The 18,885-nt window shown below is 45.2% G+C and overlaps 1 protein-coding gene across 3 annotated transcripts in view; it reads left to right on the top strand.

The window, feature by feature from the left end:
- The first annotated feature begins 4,922 nt into the window (after positions 1-4,922).
- Positions 4,923-18,885, top strand: part of TBKBP1 (TBK1 binding protein 1) — a 95,904-nt gene continuing 81,941 nt past the window's right edge. For all 3 annotated transcript variants that reach the window (XR_006390535.1, XM_044299587.1, XM_044299586.1), the window contains exon 1: positions 4,923-5,617. Coding sequence is in view for 2 of the 3 variants with exons in the window: in XM_044299587.1 (XP_044155522.1) it covers positions 5,381-5,617 (237 nt within the window). In the remaining variant the exon portion in view is untranslated. The remainder of the gene's footprint in view (positions 5,618-18,885) is intronic.

The following is an 18,885-nucleotide window of genomic DNA, read 5'->3' as shown; positions in this document are numbered from 1 at the left end:
AGCCACCCTGAGGAATTGAGTATACGCCTGCCTAAGGGCCGCACTAGCCTCTTGATATTGTTTTGCCACCACCTTGCGCAAATTACTAACATAACTGAGAATTCGACCTCTCAGGACCGCTTTAGCAGTCTCCCAATGGTTCGAAACATCTGATGCACCCCGAGGATTGTCACCCTGAAACTCCCACCACCAACCTTGTAGTGTATCTTTAAAGTTGTCATCTTTGGCCAGAAAAGAAGGAAAGCGCCACAGAAAATCAGTTCCTCTAGGGTAAGAATCCTGCATAGAAATGGAGACAGGTGAGTGATCAGAAATAAGCAGGTCATGAATTTCAGCTGATACCACCCTAGATAACATATGCAAGGGAAGGAAGAGGTAGTCAATACGAGACCATGCATTGTGGGCATGCGAAAAATGTGTGTATTCCCTGTCATCAGGATGCAGAGAGCGCCAAGTATCATACAATCCTGTAGAGGTTAGAAGGGGAGGTATAACCTTGTCAGAGAGCCTTTGCACTCCACCCGACCCCCCATCCCTCTTCCGGTCTTCCACAACAGATGCGACTGAATTAAAATCACCACCCACAATTTTATTGTGAGTTCCATCTACAAGCAATCTGTTTTCCAGAAGAGCGTAAAAGGGGGCGTTATTGTCATTTGGGGCATAAACATTATGAATACTATAAGATATCCCTCCAATCTCAACTAAAAGCCTATGCCACCTGCCCTCACTGTCATGAGATTCTGAAAGCATTTTCCCTGAGAAATTTCTATGCAGTAATGTGAGTACTCCAGCTTTGCGTTCTCTGGCCGAGGATCCATATACAGAACCTACCCAGAACTTTTTCATACGAAAGAAATCTTTGTCCTCCAGGTGCGTCTCTTGCAGGAGAACCACGTCAGGCTGAAGACGCTTCAGGTGGCGCAAAATTTTGGACCGTTTCTGTGGGGAGCGTAACCCCTTGACATTCTGGGAGATGATTTTCATTTCAGCTCTGGTGTGCCCGGATCCCCGGACAGAGAAAGCCAAGGGGGAAGGGAAGAGGGAAGGAAAGAGGAGGGAGGGAGAGAGGAAAAACAAAAAACAAAACCAATAGAAATACAACAATAACCCTGCCTAGGTGTGTGGCAGCAAATAATATCCTGCTAAGCAGGTTACGACTAGATGGTATCAGTTGTCACTTAATCTAGTTATAGACTTTCCTTTTTTCCACCATGGCAGAGCCCCTGCATACCTAGCCTAAACAATGGCAAACTGTACGACTGACCAAAAGAAGGCCCTAACATGACGCATGGAGCAGAAAACACATATCCATGAGCTAGGAAAAATGAGCAGCATTAACAGATATCACCCCTCAGGAATAAGTCCCAAACAAAAATGCAACTTGAGGAGTATCAGCGCCCCCTTCTGGAGGGCCTATCCAGGTCAGATTGCGAGCGGTCATTCCCTCGGCGAACAGCTGGTCCCAATGAGTCCTTCAGATTAGGCCGCTGAGGAGATAAGGGGACATCTCGCGGCTCGGAATCCACAATTTCATCCAAGGCCTCCTCTGCTTCAGAAGGGGATCTAAAGGTAATAGTTTCGCCGCGCGCTCTGTGGATCTTTAGAACCGCAGGGAAGAGAAGTTGAAACCTGATGTCCCTTTGGTAAAGTGCAGTACAGACTGGGCTGAAGGCCTTGCGCTTCTTCGCCACCTCAGCCGAAAAGTCAAATAATAAGATTTTGTGACCTCTGATAGTTATCTGGTGCCTTCTCCTGCGAAAACTGCGAAGTAGGGCCACCTTGTCATTGAAGTCCAGCAATTTAAAAATTACTTGACGAGGCCGTCCATCACCCCCTCGTGGAGATTCCTTATTAGAGAGCTTATTAGCGCCCCTATCCGGGCCAATCCTGTGGGCCCGCTCCACCCGACAGAAAAACTTTAAGCCCAGGGCCTCCGGCAAGTCCTTTTCACATATATCCAAAAGGTCTGGTTGCGTTACGGACTCAGGCAGCCCCACCAACCTCAGATTGTTGCGGCGGGACCTATTTTCCAGGTCATCCACTTTAAATCTCAAATAATCCAGGGACTGCTGTTGGGATTTTAACATGGATTCAGCGTCCCCTGCTTGCTGCTGCAAAGAACGCAGCTCTTTCTCCAGGGCCCCCACTTGCATGCTGGTTTGATTGACCTCCTCCCTCAAGGAGTTAAAAGAGGCCAGTATTGTCGTTTCCAGCGTTTTCTGGATATCCGGCATGATCCTCATTGCCACTTCAATGGCTAGCTGTTTATAGTCTAAAGGGACCGAGCCACCCAGGGGGGACCCCTCACCCTGAGAACTCTGGGAGCCCTCCTCCCGAAAAATCAGTGGCTGAGAGTCCGCCATTTTTGCCGCGCTCTGTGAGGCTGCCATCTGCGCACCTGTAAACTTCTGCCCGCTCCGGAGGAGATATCTGTCCATCAGTTCCTCGGTCCACGAAAGCGGTGCCAGTCGGACGTCTCCTAGGGCCGAAGATCAGTGCCCTGCGCTGCAAAATGAAAGCGGTGATCGGCGGTAAGCAGGAGCTCCGTGCACTGCGTCCTCACATGGCGGCGCCGGAACCGGAAGTCCTAGCCCTGTATTAAAGCAGATGTTCACCTTTAATCATAATCTTACAGTTTACATATAGATTAAAGCTCCATATAAGAAGTCGTGCACATGAACAAAAGGACTCCAAGCCCGTATTGCGGACCGTGGCCGTGTGCCTTTCCGTGTTGCGGATGCGGACCCATTGACTTGAATGGGTCCGCGATCTGCAAGATACGGCAAAGGATAGGACATGTCCTATCTTTTGCAGTGCGGAGGTACAGAATGGAAGCCCACGGAAACACTCAAGTCAATGGGTCTGTAGCGCAATACAGGATTTACACGGCTGGTGCCTGTGCATTGCGGACCTCTATTTGAGTTCTGCAACGCATGCATAGTGACCATACGGTCCAGTGAATGAGCCCTATAGCTGAGGAACTTAGTAAACACATTATTCATTTTCAGCCTGTGATATAGGACAGAGCTGCATTTACGGTTCTACAGACTCCAGGGGTGAAATCTCCCAACATTCCTTGCTTGCTTAATGTCTACATGGGACATCCACAAATTACTTGTATTCCAGAAAATGCTGGGGCAGATTTATCAAAACTAGTGTAAAGGAAAACTGGCTAAATTGCCCATAGCAACCAATCAGATTCTATCTTTCATGTTTCAGAGCTGCTCTGGAAAATGAAAGGTGAAATCTGATTGGTTGCTATGGGCAACTAAGCCAGTTTTCCTTTACACCAGTTTGATAAATCTCCCCATGGTCTTTACATCAGACACTACCTAAAGACTAATGGCGGGTTTACAGATTATCAGGGACTACTATTATTCCTATAAAGGCTCATCCAGGTAATCTGCCCATCTAAAGGGGCATTCACACGACCAGAGTTTTGATGTGCATTTTTTGCGGAACGGATGCGGACCCATTTTTTTCATGTGTTCGCCGCATCCGTACTTCTGTTCCGAGGCTCCGCAAAAAAATTGAACATGTCCTATTTTTGTCTGTTTGGAAGTCAAGAATAGGCATTTCTGATAAAGGGGCGGATGGGCTGATCCACAAAATGTGGAATGCACCTGGGTAGTATCCGTGTTTTGCAGATCCGCAATTTGCGGACTGCAAAAAGTATACCATCGTGTAAATGCCTTCTTAAAGGGGCAGCCGATCACCCGATGAATGAGCGAAACGCTCAGTCATTAGGCGAAACAGTTGTTCGTGCAAGCTAGTAAATTATCGTTTCTGGGCGCAGCGTGCTTCCCCCCCCCTGAAGAAGCAGCCAGTTGTCAAGAAGGATCACTTCCTTCCCTATAATCGTCTGCTCCTCGCCACGTGTAAACCCGCCATTACTTCCATATAGAATTCAGGTAAACTTCAAGTTGCTATGTAGGTGCTGTAGACAGGGGTGGGATTCAAATGTTTAACAACAGGTTCCTTACTCAACGGCGGACACGCGGCATCACGACACATTTACATATACATATACATTCACCATATATATGCAACACACATAAATACACCATATATATGGTACACATACATAAATACGTTATATATACACTACATACACATAGATAAATACATCATATATACACTACATATACATAGATAAATACATCATATATACACTACATACACATACATAAATACGTTATATATACACACTACATACACATAGATAAATACATCATATATACACTACATACACATAGATAAATACATCATATATACACTACATACATATACAGTACCACCCAACTAAGGAGCTAAACTATCAGCGCTGCGCAAAGCAATGTAAGCGGTAACACGGTTCTCTGACCCAGTTGTAATTTTAACAACCGGATCTAGAGAACTGGAGGGACCTGGCTGAATCTCATGCCTGTCTGTAGACGGTTAGCAACAGCAGCCAAGAGAATTGTAATCCAGTGTATGGCAATACAAAGTTACTCAACTTTTTACATACACTGTAGATAATGCAAACACACTCTTTCATTGTCCAAGATTGTGTGTGCACAGTAGACCGTGAGCGCCTGCGCCAGGTCTGTACAGCACCGCAGAATATGTGGGGGCAACAACAGCAACCTGGACCATGTAAATGTAGTTTATAGGAGTAGATTACAGACACAGAGTACACTGAGAACATATCTGCTGGGGTTGCACTGATGCTGTATCTTCAGCATCCTACACATAGCTGGGATGTAGCATCACAGCATCTCTGTACAGCCAGCTCTGGAATGCAAAGACCTCACTGTGTCTTTCAGGATCCCTGAGACGGTGATTCAGAGGAACTGATGTCATTGTGTCACGGGGTAGGCAGACTGAATGGAGAGGAGAGGAGGAGGTCTCTGGGAAGAGGAGGAGGGAGCATGGTGATACAGCAGGACAATACCAGCCAGACCTTATCATAACAAGCGAGATGGACCAGCACGGCGAGACAGCTTCCTGGGTATTGATGACAGTAGAGAATGCATGATTTGCAGTGGATATACCATCATTTGCTCTACATCCTTCCATGTCTCTCGTCCAGACTACATCAGGCCCCCAGCTTCTTCTACATGTGCAGTGAGGCACCATAGAGGAGTTGACCGCTTGACTATTTTGGAGCCAAGCTCAAGCTTTCTAGGATATATTGGGTTGCCCAATGCATGCACAGCAGTTGGTGTGACTATTCTTTATCTGCTGTGCCCAAGACCCTGGACGGTGGCGTCCATAGCTCCCTGCAACAGTGGACGCCCCTTGTTTGTGGGACACGTCCAGAGTAACGCTGCCGTCCTCACGGGGCGCCGAGTGCAGAGGGATCCACGCCACTTGGCTTCTCCCACTGCACCTGGACATGGACTCAGTTTTTGGTGATGACATCAGCATCATTGCCCAGGAGACATTGGTGCAAGAGGACGAGGAGGAGGAAGACGACTGGGTGGACAGTCCCAACACTGACCAGTCAGGGGACATGTGCTCTGCTTCACATTTTGCTTTAATAACTGCATATGGTGACATCAAGGAGCGTCTCAGTGCCCTGGAGAGAGATAATGCAATGCTGCGCAGGAAACTCAAAGTCTATGAAATCAAGGTGGGCACATACAGCTTTCCACTTGCTGCTGACATGTCGTAGAGGGTAAAAAGACATGGGTTACTCAGGAAAGCAAAAATCATGTTCCAAAACTCACCCTCGATGTAGGGGTCGTGTAAGTGCAAATGACAGTTCAATGGCTCATCTAGTGCAAACGCTCACTAAAGTAGACACAGGGCAGATATATGTAATATGATATGTTTTGTGTGATATGAGACATAGATGCAAAGTTGTACACATGGTGGACAATTATAAGATTTGAGTCTTGTACTATATGTATATAACTCTGCATCCCTGATATCTTACATAACTTCCCATCTTGTCAAATATATAGAAAATCACATTGCATTTTATACATGGGGAGGGACTGTGTAATATAACACGTATCAGTCATACGCACAAGATATCTATAAGTAGATGGATAATGCAATATAATATTCTTGTGTGTATCACTAATGTATTGTAAGTGTCTTGTGTACATTACAGATTTATTGCATGTTTCTTACTCCTGTGACTGTCACGTATGTACATGTTGTGGGTATAAAACAAGGAAATGGTACTATAGCATAGACACGTTCTATTAGATCGCAACATAAAAGATATTAAAAAAAAGTGATATGTTGATGCAATATGTCACCTGCGGCATTCATACGTTGTATGGTATTGTAATGCGTCAGAGATGTACACATGGTGTATTAATCCTAATGGGGTCAGGAAAATTGACGCCCACTCAAGGCACGTAAGTTGACACATAATATGCCAATGATATGTAATCACGGTTATTTATGGACATATTGGTGCATGACTGCATTATCAGTGATGAGGGAGGTATAATATATCAGCGATGTATACAAGTCACTTATAAGATGTGGGGGTAATGGAGCGTATTAATTGTACAGTACCTTTCAATACAAGGCAACAAATATCAGAGACAAGAAAATATACATATCTAGTGACTATTTCCACTCTGGGGAACACCTAACACAATGCCTGCCTCAAAATACCCCAGTGGAGTGGCGGGTAGAGCTTTGTATAGTTCTTCTCCGGTACTATAAGTTAGCTCAGATATGTTTCAGCATCAGGCTGATATCAGATTACCTTCTCTGAGGTTTTGTTGTTGCTGTGTTCTGAGGAACCCCTGATCAGGACTTGAGGAACCCCAGAAGTACTCGTCTACTACGTCTAGGCGGCAGGGGTCAGCAAGCTCCGGCACTCCAGCTGTGGTGAAACTACATCTCCCATCATGCACACTTGCTTGGCTGCTCTCTAAACTCCCACACGGGTGGAAAGAGCACGCTGGGAGTTGTAGTTGCACAGCAGCTGGAGTGCCGAAGGTTGCTGATCCATGGTCTACTCTAGGGGATGTAAAAACCCATGTAGATTAATGATATTGGATAGTGTAACTTTTTTGCGCTTATTGATTATATTATCTCTTGTTCTTGTGTACATCACTACTATACAGTATTACATGATCCTCACCAGTTCTGCTATGTGATGAGGAATGTATACTTGTGATGTACACAAGACTACGTAAGGGTGAAGAAATATAAGACATGCACATAGTAAAGTCATAGTATATTATCTCATGGTAAGGCCTATTGGTAAGGCCTATTGCACACGACCGTAGGTGTCCCGTTGCCGTATTGCGGACCGCATATGCGGATCCGCAATACACGGGCACCGTTCTGTGTGCATTCCACATCACGGATGCGGACCCATTGACTTGAATGTGTCCGCAAATCCGGAGATGCGGAATGGTACGGAACGGAACCCTACGGAAGCACTACAGAGTGCTTCCGTGAGGTTTCGTCCCGTACTTCCGTTCCACAAAAAGATAGAACATGTCCTATCTTTTTGCAGAATGGCCGGATCGCGGACCCATTAAAGTAAATGTGTCCGCGATCCACTGCCCTACGGTCGGTGTTCCTGCATTGCGGCACACATTTGTGTGCAGAAGGCCTAACACACAGGAATGCAAGGACACGATTACTGCAAGAGCATGAATATAGTCAAGAGAGGCCACAAAGGGAAGATAATACATGTAATAACAGCGTCAGACTGGGGTTCCTGGGGCCCACCAGAGAAAACTATTCTTGGGACCCAACCCCTATATCATCAATAAAGTTTAATAGGTTTTTAATCAAAGACGTAGACCCTAGAGGCAGGTGATGGTCTCCAAAGGCTGCCAAATGGGTTCTTTTCTTCTGGATCTTTGAGGCCCATTATGGACCCTGTGTAATAATATGTATGTTGTTGTTACTGAATGGATCATTTATGAAATTGATTAATGGTAATGGAAAGTAGCAGGATGAGGGTGGTATAAAAGCCTAAATCAGTGATGAAAGACGATGGGGTGAGAGGTCAAGCTAAAGACCCACACGGATACTCTGTGTGGCTAATAAATGGTTAGGTGAATAATGAGATCTAATATAGGATGGGGGTCCGGTAATGCATCTGGAACACTGTAGATACACATATGATGTGGGACGGCTAACATAGTGACAGGATATAACCAGGTTAGGCCATCACACAACACATCAGTAGTTTATGTCAGGACTGTTATTTACCAAAGGGTAGCGGGGTACATGAATGAATCATCCAGAAAAACAAAAAATGTAAGTAATGGCAGCTAGAAGATAAGATTGAAAGAGCACTTGCCTCAGAAATTCAAACATTTCCAGATTTATTTGAGTTGTTTTCATCTATTAAGTTGTAAAAAAGTTATTTTCCAACAATTCCTTATTTGTTTTGGAGAAAACTTGGTGACAACTAATCTGGTCCCCATTACATCCCCGGCTTCATTATGACAAGCTTAGCTAGTTATACAGTGATAACCACTCCAGAACCCTAAAATGGTGATCATATTGGTCTGGATTATAATATAGACGCTATGATGAGCTCTCAACATATGATATGCTCTAAAATGAGTTAGGTAATAAAATAATAATAACCTTTATCTATATAGCGCCGCAGCGCTTTAGGCTACTTTCACACTAGCGTTCGATCGGATCCGTTCTGAACGGATCCGATCATAATAATGCAGACGGAGGCTCCGTTCAGTACGGATCCGTCTGCATTATTTTAGCATATAACAGCTAAGTGTGAAAATAGCCTCGTACGGATCCGTCCAGACTTTCAATGTAAAGTCAATGGGGGACGGATCCGCCTGAAGATTGAGCCATATTGTGGCATCTTCAAACGGATCCGTCCCCATTGACTTACATTGTAAGTCTGGACGGATCCGCACGGATCCGCACGCCTCCGCACGGCCAGGCGGACACCCGAACGCTGCAAGCAGCGTTCAGCTGTCCGCCTGTCCGTGCGGAGGCGAGCGGAGCGGAGGCTGAACGCCGCCAGACTGATGCAGTCTGAGCGGATCCGCTCCATTCAGACTGCATCAGGGCTGGACGGCTGCGTTCGGGTCCGCTCGTGAGCCCCTTCAAACGGAACTCACGAGCGGACCGACGAACGCTAGTGTGAAAGTAGCCTTACAATTCAGGGGTTCATGTACAAACAGTCACAAATAACATAGCATCAGGCAAGTCAATAATTACCGTACAACAAGAGGAATGAGGACCCTGCTCACAAGAGCTTACAATCTATGAGGAGATACCATAGTCCAGCCACCTTGGGAAAATAGGGAGTAGATATAAAGCTGCATGAGCCAGTCACCAGATGAAATCTGTAATGCTTTTGGGTGCATGGGTGCGGTGGAGAGTTTGGTGAAGGATCAGGTTCAGGGAATGATGATAAATGGTCTAATTATGGAGAGGGGTTAGATCAGAGGATATGATAGGCCACCGTAAAAATATATGTTTTTAGGGAGCACCTAAAACGGTGTATATTGTGATTTAACCAAATTTTTGGGGGAAGGGCATTCCAGAGAATTGGTGCATCTCGGGAGAAGTCTTGAAGCCGGGACTGAGAGGTTCGGATTATGGTGGAAGTAAGTTGTAAGTCCTTTACAGAGCGAAGGGCACGGGAAGGGTGGTAGACAGAGATAAGGGAGCAGATGTAGGGGGGTGCAGCAGGGTGGAAAGCTTTGTGGGTGAAAACGAGCAGTTTAAATTGGATTCTGGACTGTACTAGAGTGATAAGGTAAGACTGAAATTATCCCCGGTGTTCTCCTCCCATAATGTCACACTCACAGGGGCCAACAAGTTGAGATATGAGAACATAGTTGGCACAATGAGCAGCTGCTAGGCACTGGTGATATTTCTTCTGTGCAGATGGAAGGGCTTACTTAAACGGGTTGTGTCACTTCAGAAAGTGACATTTATCATGTAGAGATATGTATTGTGATTGTCCATATTGCCTCCTTTGCTGGCGTGATTCATTTTTCCATTGCATTCAGCAATGCTCGTTTTCATGGTTACGACCACCCTGCAATCCAACAGCGGTGGTCGTGCTTCCACACTATAGGAAAAGGCGCTGGCCTCTCTGGTGGCCAGGATCAAGGGAGTATGCATAGGCTGGTGCTTTTTTCTATAGTGTGCAAGCACTGCCACCTTGCAGTCTGGTTGTAAACATGGAAACGAGCAGGATATAATGTGATGGGAAAATGAATCCAGCTTGCAAAGGAAACAATATGGACAATCACAATACATTAGTAAGTGCCTTGTATTAACTTTCTCTACATAATAAATGCTATTTGCTGAAGTGACACAACCCCTGTAACCACTTCATGACCTTAGACATGCTTGTACATCCGAGACACGTGAGTGGTATATGGAGCATGCTCAACCCCTTAACGCAAAACGCCGTGCATGTACGGCGGGGGATGCATTGCCAAATCACTGCAGGGGTCCAGCAGTCCCTGGTAGCCGGGCCCCTGCTATATTCACCGACATCGCTGTTTACAGCGATGCCGGCGGATTAACCCCTTCTATGCCACGACATAGAAGTGGTTTGCGGCAGGTGAAGGAGCACATTGGGTCCCCACGCTGCTGTGGCGGTGAATCGATGCCGCGCAGAGGCTGCCTAATGCCCTGCACGGCATCGGGACCTGCTTTCTACGGGTGCCCAGGACATCCAGCCTCAGGCTGGGTCTCCTAGGCAACCTGTTAGTGTATTACTCTGTGTAGTAAACTAACATGCAATGCATTACAATACAGATGTATTGTAATGCATTGCAGAGGGGATCAGACCCCCAAAAGTTGATGTCCCAGAGTAGGACAGAAAAAAATGAAAAAAAACGCCCCTTTCTCCTGATTTTATAATAAAAAAATTGAAAAAACACACATAATAGGTATCTGTCATGACCATGGTCATGATCGTGACTCTTTGAGCAGCATGCAGTTGCCAGTGGTTAGGTTTGTTGTCAACCTCAGGTGAGGGCTGTTAGTATCTTGCCTCACGTGTGGTTGCCGCTGGCAACATGATAGTATTGGCAGTATAGCAGCCTGTGCTTTTGCAGTTTCCCTGTTTTGTGTGCACGGGGTTTATGTGTGTGTGCACTTCCCCTTTAAGTGGCTTCACTACCCTGTCTGGCGTTGGAAGGGTTAATTCCCTTTCCAGTGTGTGTGTCTGTGTGGGTGTGGCTACTGGCTATTTAGCTTCTGCTGAGACCTGAAGCTGGGGGGTACTCCAGCCTTGTTGTAAGCTGGAGTCATCCTCCTGGTCTCTTATACCATCTGCCAGTGAGGGCCACCCTTGTGGTCATAAAAGTTATGCATGATGTTTATTTTATGTTCTTGTGATGTCTTATCTTACTGCAGCTATGGATCTGGGTTCCTGTGTGTTTATGTGTGTGTGCTGTGTCCTTTTATGTTTGGTATGGACATTCAGCATGTGAGCACGGGATCCAGTCAGTGTGTCTGTGGCAGGTAGGTGTGGAAGTGGTTTCACTCACCTGCCATATCCATAGGCTGTTTATGTTTCCCCTTCCTTGCAGTTTGGTCAGTTTAGACTCCTGTTCCTCCGTGTCTAGGAGGAACAGGTTGTCTTACCCAGCTCCTAGCTCAGGGATCTGCTGAGGGCTAGTAGGGATCCGAGGTTCCTGAGTATAAGCCCTCCTACCATCAGGGTTGGCTCATACAGCTATGAGTCAGGGTCAGATTTAGGGGTGCGATAGGAGGTGACCTGCTCCCTATTCTGTTGTCCTGGACGAGCAGCTTCCTATACGTTTAACATTGCACAGCTGAGGGTTTTCCCCACTCTCAGTTGTGCCAGTATCAGTATCAAATGCTTTTATTGTGTTAAATGTAAAAAAAATAAAAAAGTATACATATTAGGTATCGCCACGTCCATAAGAACCTGCTCTATAAAAATACCACATGACTGAACCCGATAGGTGAACATCGTAAAATATATATATATATATAAACAGTGTCAAAAAGCCATTGTTTCGTCACCTTACATCACAAAAAGTGTAATAGCAAGCGTTTAAAAAGTCATACGCACCCCAAAATTGTACCAATCAAACCGTCATCTCGTCCCAGAAAAATTATACCCTACCTAGGAGAATCGCTCAAAAAATAAAAAAAATATGTCTCTCAGACTATAGAGACACTAAAACATGATTTCTTTTTTTTGGTTTCAAAAATGATATTAGTGTATAAAACTTTAAAAAATAAATAAAAGTATACATATTAGGTATTCCCAGGTCCGTAATGAGCTGCTCTATAAAAATATCACATGACCTAACCCCTCAGATGAACACAGTAAAAAAAAAAAAAAAAATGGTGTCAAAAAGCCATTTTGTCACTTTACATCACAAAACGTGTAATAGCAAGCAATCAAACAGTCATACACACCCCACAATAGTACCAATCAAACCGTCATTTCATACTGACAAAAAATGAGCCCCTACATAAGACAGTCGCCCAAAAAATTAAAATAAATATGGCTTTCAGAATATGGAGATACAAAAAAAACATTAAAAAAATAATATATGCTTTATTATGTAAAACTGAAACAAACAACCCAAAAAAGTTGTCATATCTGGTATTGTTGCGTCCGTAACAGCCTGCTCTATAAAAATAGGTCATGATCTAACCTGTCAGATGAATGTTGTAAATAATAAAAACAGTGCCAAAACAGCAATTTTTTTGTTACCTTGCCTCACAAAAAGTGTAATATAGAGCAACTAAAAATCATCTGTACCCTAAAATAGTACCAACAAAACTGCCACCTTATCCCGTAGGTTCCAAAATGGGGTCACCTTTTTGCAGTTTTTCTCCTCTAGGGGTGCATCAGGGGGTCTTCATATGTGACATGGCAAGTTAAAATTATCCCAGTGAAATCTGCCCTCCAAAAACCATATGGCGTTCCTTTCCTTCTGCGCCCTGCCGTGTGCCTGCACACAGGGCAATAAATATTGAGTTTAGTTTGGCTGTTAATCCTGGCTTTGTTAGTGGGTAAAAATGATTAAAATTTGAAATTCAGAAATTTCATATCCATTTTCAATTAATTCTCGTGGAACACCTAAAGGGTTAACAAAGTTTGTAAAATCAGCTTTGAATACCTTGAGGGGTGTAGCTTCTAAAATGGGGTCACCTTTTTAGAGTTTCTACTCTAGGGGTGCATAAGGGGGGCTTCAAATGGGACATGGCGTAAAAAAAACTGTCCATCAAAATCTGCCTTCCAAACACCATATGGCGTTCCTTTCCTTCTGCTCTCTGCCGTGTGGCCATACAGCAGTTTACAAACACATATGGGGTGTTTCTGTAAACTATAGAATCAGGGCAATAAATATTTAGTTTTGTTTGGCTCTTAAGCTTTGTAAGTGGGGAAACAATGATTAAAATTGAAAATCTGCCAAAAAAGTGAAATTCTGAAATGTTATCTCCATTTTCCATGAATTCTTGTGGAACACCTAAAGGGTTAACAACGTTTGTAAAATCTGTTAATACCTTGAGGGGCGTAGTTTCTAAAATGTGGTGATTTTAGGGGGGTTTCTATTATGTAAACCTCACAAAGTGACTTCAGACCTGAACTGGTCCTTAAAAAGTGGGTTTTGGAAATTTTCTTAAAAATGTCAAGATTTGCTTCTAAACTTCTAAGCCTTCTAACGTCTTCCAAACAAAAAATAGCATTCACAAAATGATCCAAATATGAAGTAGACATATGGGAAATGTAAAGTAATAACTATTATATGAAGTATCACTATCTGTTTTAAAAGCAGAGAAATTTAAAGATTTTTGGTAAATTTAGTATTTTTTTATAAATAAAAATGAAATATTTTGATTCAAATTTACCATTGTCATGAAGTACAATATGTGATGAGAAAACAATCTCAGAATGGCCTGGATAAGTAAAAGCGTTTTAAAGTTATATCACCACATAAAGTGACACATGTCAGATTTGCAAAAATCAGTCTGGTCCTTAGGGTACTTTCACACTAGCGTTTTCCCCGCACTGAGTGCCGTCATAGGGGCTCAGTACCGCAAAATAACTGATCAGTTTCATCCCCATGCATTATGAATGGAGAGAAATACGTTCAGGATGCATCAGGATGTCTTCAGTTCAGTCACTGAACTGCGTTTGGACGGAGGAAATACCGCAGCATGCTACGGTATTCTCTCCGTCCAAAATTCCAGATCAGTTCCAGATTGAAATGTATTAGTGCCGGATCCGCAAACCGATAAAAATGTGAAAAAAAATTGAAACGGATCAGTTTTTCTGTATGTCAAATACAAGATCACTTTGCCGCATGTGTGAAAGTACCCTTCAGGTGAAAAATAACACGGTCCTTAAAGGGCTTCTGTCACCCCCCATTGTGCAATTTTCATTAGCCGACATTAGCTATGTGCTAATGTCAGCTGAGTGCAATCATACATGTCCTACCTTTGTCTGTGGCTTATTTCTTGTAAAATTCATACTTTTATCATATGCAAATTTCTTTACTACCAGCCAGTTGGACGTGTCCTTGCTGGTAGCCGCCGCATCTGCCGCTTCTAGACACGCCCCATCTCCTCTTGATAGACAGGGCCAGCGAGCGCTCTCCTCCACCCGCTGGCCCCGTCTGCCGCTGAAATCCCGCGCCGTAACGTTCCTTGATCGGCGCAGGCGTACTGAGTGAAGGACGCGCGCTTGCCAGCTCCTTTCTCAGTGCGCCTACGCCGATTACGTCCCACTACACCCGGAAGAGAAGACTGCCAGCATCAGCGATAATCGGCAGTCTTCTCTTCTGGGTGTAGTGTGACGCAATCGGCGCAGGCACACTGAGGAAGGAGCTGGCAAGCGCGCGTCCTTCACTCAGTACGCCTGCGCCGATTGAGGAATGTTATGGTGCAGGAATTCAGAAGCAGATGGGGCCAGCGGGAGGAGGAGAGCGCTCGCTGGCCCTGTCTATCAAGAGGAGATGGGGCGTGTCTAGAAGCGGCAGATGCGGCGGCTAACAGCAAGGACACGCCCAACTTGCTGGTAGTAAAGAAATTTGCATATGATAAAAGTATGATTTTTACAAGAAAAAAGCCACAGACAAAGGTAGGACATGTATGATTGCACTGACATTAGCAAATAGCTAATGTCGGCTAATGAAAATTGCACAATGGGGGGGTGACAGAAGCCCTTTAAGGGGTTAATAAGCGGAGCCCGCTCCATACATGGCACGTCTGAGAAGTTAGACAGAGGAGCTACCTCTGTGCTCTGATTGCAGCCCTCACTGCAAAATCTCAAGGTTCTTATGAGTAACTATGGCAGCCTGAGAGCCTTCAAAACCCCCATCAGGAACCAGGCTGCCTGTTAAAGAGGGTATTCCAAGTATTAAAGCTATCCCCTGTCTACAGTATAGGGGATAACTAACTGGTCACTGGAGGTCTGCCCACTCGGGTCCTCACCAATCCCATGAATGGGGGTCTCATGCCCCCGTCCTAGAGGAGCGGCAAGTCGAAAATGCACCCTGCCAATCCATATATTCTCTATAGACTGTGAGAGATAACAGAGTTCAGTGCTTGGCATTTCCAGCAGTCTCACAGAGAATGAATGGAACAGCAGGGTGCACGATCCGCCTGTCGCTCCATTAGGATTGGGAAAGCACCTCACACCCCCAGCATGAAAGTTAGTCAGCCCCTATCCTGTGGACAGGGAATGGGGCTAAGCTGCTCCTAGACTACTTAATTGATGAACGTGACGTCACTGGCCTAGGAAAAACAGAGAAAAGACCGCGGCTCTCACAGGAGCACCACTGGCTTCTCAAACAGGTGATCGGGAGGGGGGGGGACGGGTGTCGGACCCCAAGATGATAGGTCATCAGTAAAAATATCTCGGAAAAAAACCCCTTTAACCTTCCAATCAAAAACTAAAATTAGATTATTCTTGGGAAATGTATAGTCAGCATACCAGCGCTGATGACCATCTGTGTCTCTCCTGCTGCAGGTGTCCACACTGGTTCGTGTCTGGGCAGTGGGCAGGGAGGGAAGGGGGGCATTTCTGAAAGCATCACCATAGGAAAAAGGGTATGGGGGCCAGAACTTTGCAACTAAGATAGCATCATTCTGGAGGACACCATTTGCTGACTATACATTTCTCATGTATTATCAGATTTTGTTTTGGACTGGAGGGTCACTTTAAATGGACTGCCATACCACATACATCTCATGTAGCCACTATGAGCTATATATAAAGAAGGCCATGTGTATTTATGTTCCGCGTTCACTCAAAAATGCAACCACTGATTTCAACTTGGCATACACATGCCTTGCTACCTGGAAAGAAATCTTGTGGGGGTCTCAGCTCTCTAGGACGTACCGTTCCTGAGATATTCCCCAAAAATGACCTGCATTAGCCAATACAAGCCTGCAAGTCTTTCTCTTCATATCCCAGCTTCCATACACACGGTCACATGTCCCTTATCAGCCAATAGAAGCTCGCAGACCCTTAGTCTTCACATACACACAGTTTTACTTCAGGTTTCCATAACAACACAGCCATTTTTCTGCACAATTACACTGTTACATGTGTCGCACAACATTGATGTCGTACCAATGTCACGCAACAATTTTTATAATCATAGTCTATGGTGTTGCACCGCAACATGTGACATGCTGCAACTGTTGTGCAACACCATAAAAATTGTTGAGACAAGATGTCGCGTGACACATGTCGTCGTGTAGCTCTAGCATTAAAGGGGCAGGGTGCTGTGGAGATCACTGTTAAAGGGGCTGTGACGAAACTAACCTCGCCACTGGGTTTTGGAGGGGCCTGTTTACCGGCCTCTTGCCTCAGGATTATGGCCCATATACTAACTTTGAAGGAGAAGACAGACCGGCCGCACAGCTTAAATCTGTGGAACTGTTTTGGGCAGGAAAGCCATGCTTGCAGTCGGCCAAATGTGATTTTCATGGAATTCAGAAACCCCTGCTCGAGTCTGGGTGATTTTTGGATGTGTTGTTCACCCAGATCAGAGGTACCCATGGATGTATAAATTATTGGGATATGTGGGGTTTTGAGGTGTTTTCTGTGTTTTGGGAAAAAATTGTGTTTTCTGCCTGTGAGTGATTAAGTTAGCCCATTATGTTTGGTAATTGTATCACAGACAATGCCCATTGTATTTTGTTGATTGCTTCACAGACAGAGGGGGGCGGTTGCTGGGAAGATTTCAATACTGTAAATCAGAGGCGTAGCTAGAACTGACTAGGCCCCCCAGCAAATTTTTGTACGGGGCCCCCCACACACACTTACACACTTATTTACAAACCCCCTCCTCCTGTACAAACCACTCTCATATGACTATTTAGTGACTTTTTATTTACTGTATTTATTTTTTTGCCTCTCATTTTTAGTACAACTGTATTGTTTTTTTACATTTACAGTGGCTGACGGAGTTTATATTCAACTCAACCCCTTTAAAACCCGCGCTTCAATAGTATAGACATGTAATAGACATGTCTGATTTACCTCTACATATCCACATACATGGACTGCAGTCATACACGCACTCTCCACATACATGGACGCAGTCATACACGCACTCTCCACATACATGGACGCACTCTCCACATACTGTACATGGACGCAGTCATGCACACACTCTCCATGTACATGGACGCAGTCATACACGCACGCTCCACGTACATGGATGCAGTCATACACACACGCTCCACATACATGAACGCAGTCATACACGCACTCTCCTCGTACATGGACGCAGTCATACACGCACTCTCCACATACATGGACGCAGTCATACACGCACGCTCCACATACATGGACGCAGTCATACACGCACTCTCCACGTACATGGACGCATTTATACACGCACTCTCCACGTACATGGACGCAGTCATGCACGCACTCTCCACGTACATGGACGCAGTCATGCACGCACTCTCCACATAAATGGACGCAGTCATGCATACACTCTCCACATACATGGACGCAGTCATACACACACTCTCCACATACATGGACGCAGTCATACATACACTCTCCACATACATGGACGCAGTCATACACGCACTCTCCACATATATGGATGCAGTCATACACACACTCTCCACATACATGGACGCACTCTCCACATACATAGACGCAGTCATACACGCACTCTCCACGTACATGGACGCAGTCATACACGCACTCTCCACGTACATGGACGCAGTCATACATGCACTCTCCACGTACATGGACGTAGTCATGCACGCACTCTCCACAAACATGGACGCACTCTCCACATACTGTACATGGACGCAGTCATACACACACTCTCCACGTACATGGACGCAGTCATACACACACTCTCCACATACATGGACGCACTCTCCACATACATAGACGCAGTCATACACGCACTCTCCACGTACATGGACGCAGTCATACACGCACTCTCCACGTACATGGACGCAGTCATACATGCACTCTCCACTTACATGGACGTAGTCATGCACGCACTCTCCACAAACATGGACGCACTCTCCACATACTGTACATGGACGCAGTCATACACACACTCTCCACGTACATGGACGCAGTCATACACACACTCTCCATGTACATGGACGCAGTCATACACGCACTCTCCGCGTACATACACGCACGCTCCACATACATGAACGCAGTCATACACGCACTCTCCTCGTACATGGACGCAGTCATACACGCACTCTCCACATACATGGATGCAGTCATACACGCACTCTCCACATACATGGACGCAGTAATACACGCACTCTCCACATACATGGATGCAGTCATACACACACTCTCCCCATACATGGACGCAGTAATACACGCACTCTCCCCATACATGGACGCAGTAATACACGCACTCTCCACATACATGGATGCAGTCATACACGCACTCTCCACATACATGAACGCAGTCA

The sequence above is a fragment of the Bufo gargarizans genome, chromosome 6 (assembly GCF_014858855.1).
Source record: "Bufo gargarizans isolate SCDJY-AF-19 chromosome 6, ASM1485885v1, whole genome shotgun sequence".
NCBI lineage: Eukaryota > Metazoa > Chordata > Amphibia > Anura > Bufonidae > Bufo > Bufo gargarizans.
The sequence above is the reverse complement of the archived record's forward strand: the minus strand, read 5'-3'. Positions and strand labels throughout refer to the sequence as shown.